Genomic DNA, 2,912 nt, shown 5'->3' with positions numbered 1-2,912 from the left:
ATATCATATTTTATACTGTCAGTCACCAGTGACTGTGACGCGGCCTGTATGTATGTTAATAATTTCTGATCATACATTTTTACAGAGGCAACACGTTGAAGATCCCAGCTATCCGTAAAGAGGATCGTGGAACTTATTACTGCGTGGCTGAAAACGGGGTGGGAAGAGGTGCTAGACGTAATATTAACGTCGAGGTTGAATTCGCTCCTGTGATCACAGCGCCCAGGCCGAGACTCGGTCAAGCCTTGCAATATGACATGGATTTAGAGTGCCACGTAGAAGCGTATCCACCGCCTGCTATTAGCTGGCTAAAAGACGACGTTCAATTATCTAATAATCAACATTACAGCATATCACACTTCGCGACTGCTGATCAGTACACCGACACTACGATTCGAGTGATCACAATCGAAAAGAGGCAATATGGGCAATATGTATGCAGGGCTGCTAACAAGCTTGGCACTGCAGAAACGAGGGTCGAGTTATTCGGTATGTATGATGATTTTTCATTTATTCAAATCCTTATTTATATAAGTTGTTCCAGGTTTTAATGCTTTTCTTATTTAGTGTCAGATTATATAAAGTTTGAACATTAAACCTGGGACACCCTGTATAATTGATGTCTGCTGCATTTGTTGTTCCAAAACTCTAGCATTTTAAGATTTCTTTTCTGATTTAAATAATTCCTGTCATGTCTGCTGCATTCATTAGAGGTGTACTGGAATCTTGAAATATTGTAAGAAATCCTGAAATTTTCCAGGACCCAAATTCTGCAACCCAACATTTTAGGTCCTCGACTAGATCTAAGATTCCCTTCCTGTAATTCTGCCGCATTGAGTGTCTTCTTGACAGATGCATGAGGATGTGTCACGGTCCCCGATGAGTTTTGTTCCTTTGTTTAGTTCAGCATGCACGTTAATTTTTTTTCCGCAGAAACTACTGTCCCCGTGTGTCCGCCAGCTTGTGGCCAAGCGATTTATTCCGGGGCCGGAGTAGCGCCAGTATCTACAGGACCCTTGGTAGTCGTAGTTTTATTTATTACAATTGTTACGAGGTACGTTATTGTCATCCCGCTTGCTGTGAATATGCTTTCCAGCCGCATCGTCGAACTTCGCTTCACTTGAACCAGTTTTGTACTTGAAAACGTGACCATTTTGTATTGCAGAAATTTCCACACCAAATATTAATTATCCTGGGCTGCGTTGGGCATCGGCGAGCCGGTGCAGTTTCTCGATATGGCTACCGATGGTAATGCTGTTCATCATCGATAGATATTAGGCGTGATCGTTGACCTTAGGGCCTCATTTGTTTCTCTCAACTCTTACTAGATGATTATTTTTGTAGTTATTTACAAACGAAATTAGGGGCCAGCTGGTGTAGCTGATGTTGGCAAGGTACAAAACTAACATTCCAAAATAGCATATAACATTCCAGATTAGTGATAGAGAGGTTGATAATATTACCAACACGTATTGTATTATATAGTATTTCCTTAGCACATACGAGTTGGCTTTAAATGTACATATCGGAATATCTTCTCTGTTTGCGATCATAAAAATCATGTTTTTGTGTAAATGGTGTCAATAGATGATTTGCAAGGATAATTATTAATTAATTAAGAGATTAAGCCTCTGGGCTCGCATTCAGCTTGTCGTCGTTGCTGAAATTCAGTGACATCGAAATTTAATTTAAAAATTCAGATTTTGGGAATCAGAAATCTTATCTTCTCTACTAATTTGAATATCAACTATAATTGTAGCCTAATTGGTGAGGCTAAAGCACACTTTTGTGTAGATAAATGAAGAATATCATAAATATCGATTAGTCAAGAAGAGCGACAGAACAAAATGACAGAAAATACTCATTGCTTTGGATTTACATAAATATAACACTCATTGCTTTCGATTTACAAGAAACAATTCTATGATTGTAAATAAATAGGAGATGTTCAGGTGTGTACATTTGGTTAGACTACGTACAGTGTTTCTTTCATATGTCAGGACGACTGATAGCACGAAGAGGAGGTGATCGATAATAATGTTAACGAATATATAGCCTTTAACATAGTTTCTAGTAGGAGTTCGGATCCATCGACATATACAACTTAAATAATTGTTAATGATCTGTTAGAACGATTTGAAGTGACAACGCTCGATTGTTGCCTTGTATTATAATGTTTCGACAAGTGCGAGAAAAAAATTGATTCACGTGCCCCGTCGTGTCTTAAGACGGTGCATTTAAATCGAACGATGAAATGTTTCTTGTTCGTCTTCTACTTCGAGACGTTTATGGTTTCTTCATTGTTGAACGCCGATTGGCAATTAGTGGGGGAATGGGTAAGAGTTCGTTCGTTTTTAGTGCACCGTCTGGACAAGGGGCATGGATTTTATGATAGAACTTATTTAGTCTAACAATTGTATATTGTAGTTAAAAATTGACCGCGATCTCTATATTAAGATAATCGCACGAGTCGTGTGTTAACAAGCGCCTAGACTGCATACTCATAACAGGGATCGCTTTCGGACGAGATGAGCGCAAATTAACTTAGAATCTCAGATACGATAAGATTTTTTATCACCTTTTTACGAGTTTGCAATTTTATATACTTACATCTACACTAATATGAATTTTAATAAACTGAACGAATAAAATAAATCCCGTCCCTATGTATTCTAATTTATGTGTCTATGTATTGGGTTGTTCGGAAAGTAATTTCGTTTTTTTAAAACAGAAGACTTAATTGTGTTCTTTCACAGGCAACGTCACGCTTGAGCCTCATTGGTTCCGTAAATCAGATATTTTCCTTGTCGCAATATTTATTAGCGCATACATTAAGTTAAAGATATATAATTTAACATACAAATACAGAGATTCTTAAACTAGATCGTAGTTCTTCGCTTGGTACCGTTTCC

The 2,912-nt window shown here is 37.8% G+C and overlaps 2 protein-coding genes across 3 annotated transcripts in view; one reads left to right on the top strand and one right to left on the bottom strand.

Moving 5' to 3' along the window:
- The window catches only part of Lac (septate junction protein lachesin), a 4,313-nt gene extending 1,658 nt beyond the window's left edge, over window positions 1-2,655 (top strand). The window contains exons 4-6 of one of the 2 annotated variants that reach the window (XM_018019823.2): window positions 86-489; window positions 934-1,054; window positions 1,166-1,287. In XM_018019823.2, the coding sequence (XP_017875312.1) occupies window positions 86-489; window positions 934-1,054; window positions 1,166-1,187 (547 nt within the window). In that variant the 3' untranslated portion in view covers window positions 1,188-1,287. Of the gene's footprint in view, window positions 1-85; window positions 490-933; window positions 1,055-1,165 lie in introns of both variants that reach the window. The other variant, XM_018019824.2, reaches the window with a different exon arrangement.
- Window positions 1-2,912, bottom strand: part of LOC108622138 (D-arabitol-phosphate dehydrogenase) — a gene marked incomplete at its 5' end in the record, with an annotated part of 12,760 nt that overhangs the window by 2,485 nt on the left and 7,363 nt on the right. The gene's annotated exons all lie outside the window — the stretch shown is intronic.

This window comes from Ceratina calcarata, unplaced genomic scaffold (genome assembly GCF_001652005.2).
Source record: "Ceratina calcarata isolate Rehan_Ccalc_2016 unplaced genomic scaffold, ASM165200v1 scaffold207.2, whole genome shotgun sequence".
Classification (NCBI taxonomy): domain Eukaryota; kingdom Metazoa; phylum Arthropoda; class Insecta; order Hymenoptera; family Apidae; genus Ceratina; species Ceratina calcarata.
This window is presented reverse-complemented; position numbering and strand designations above follow the sequence as displayed.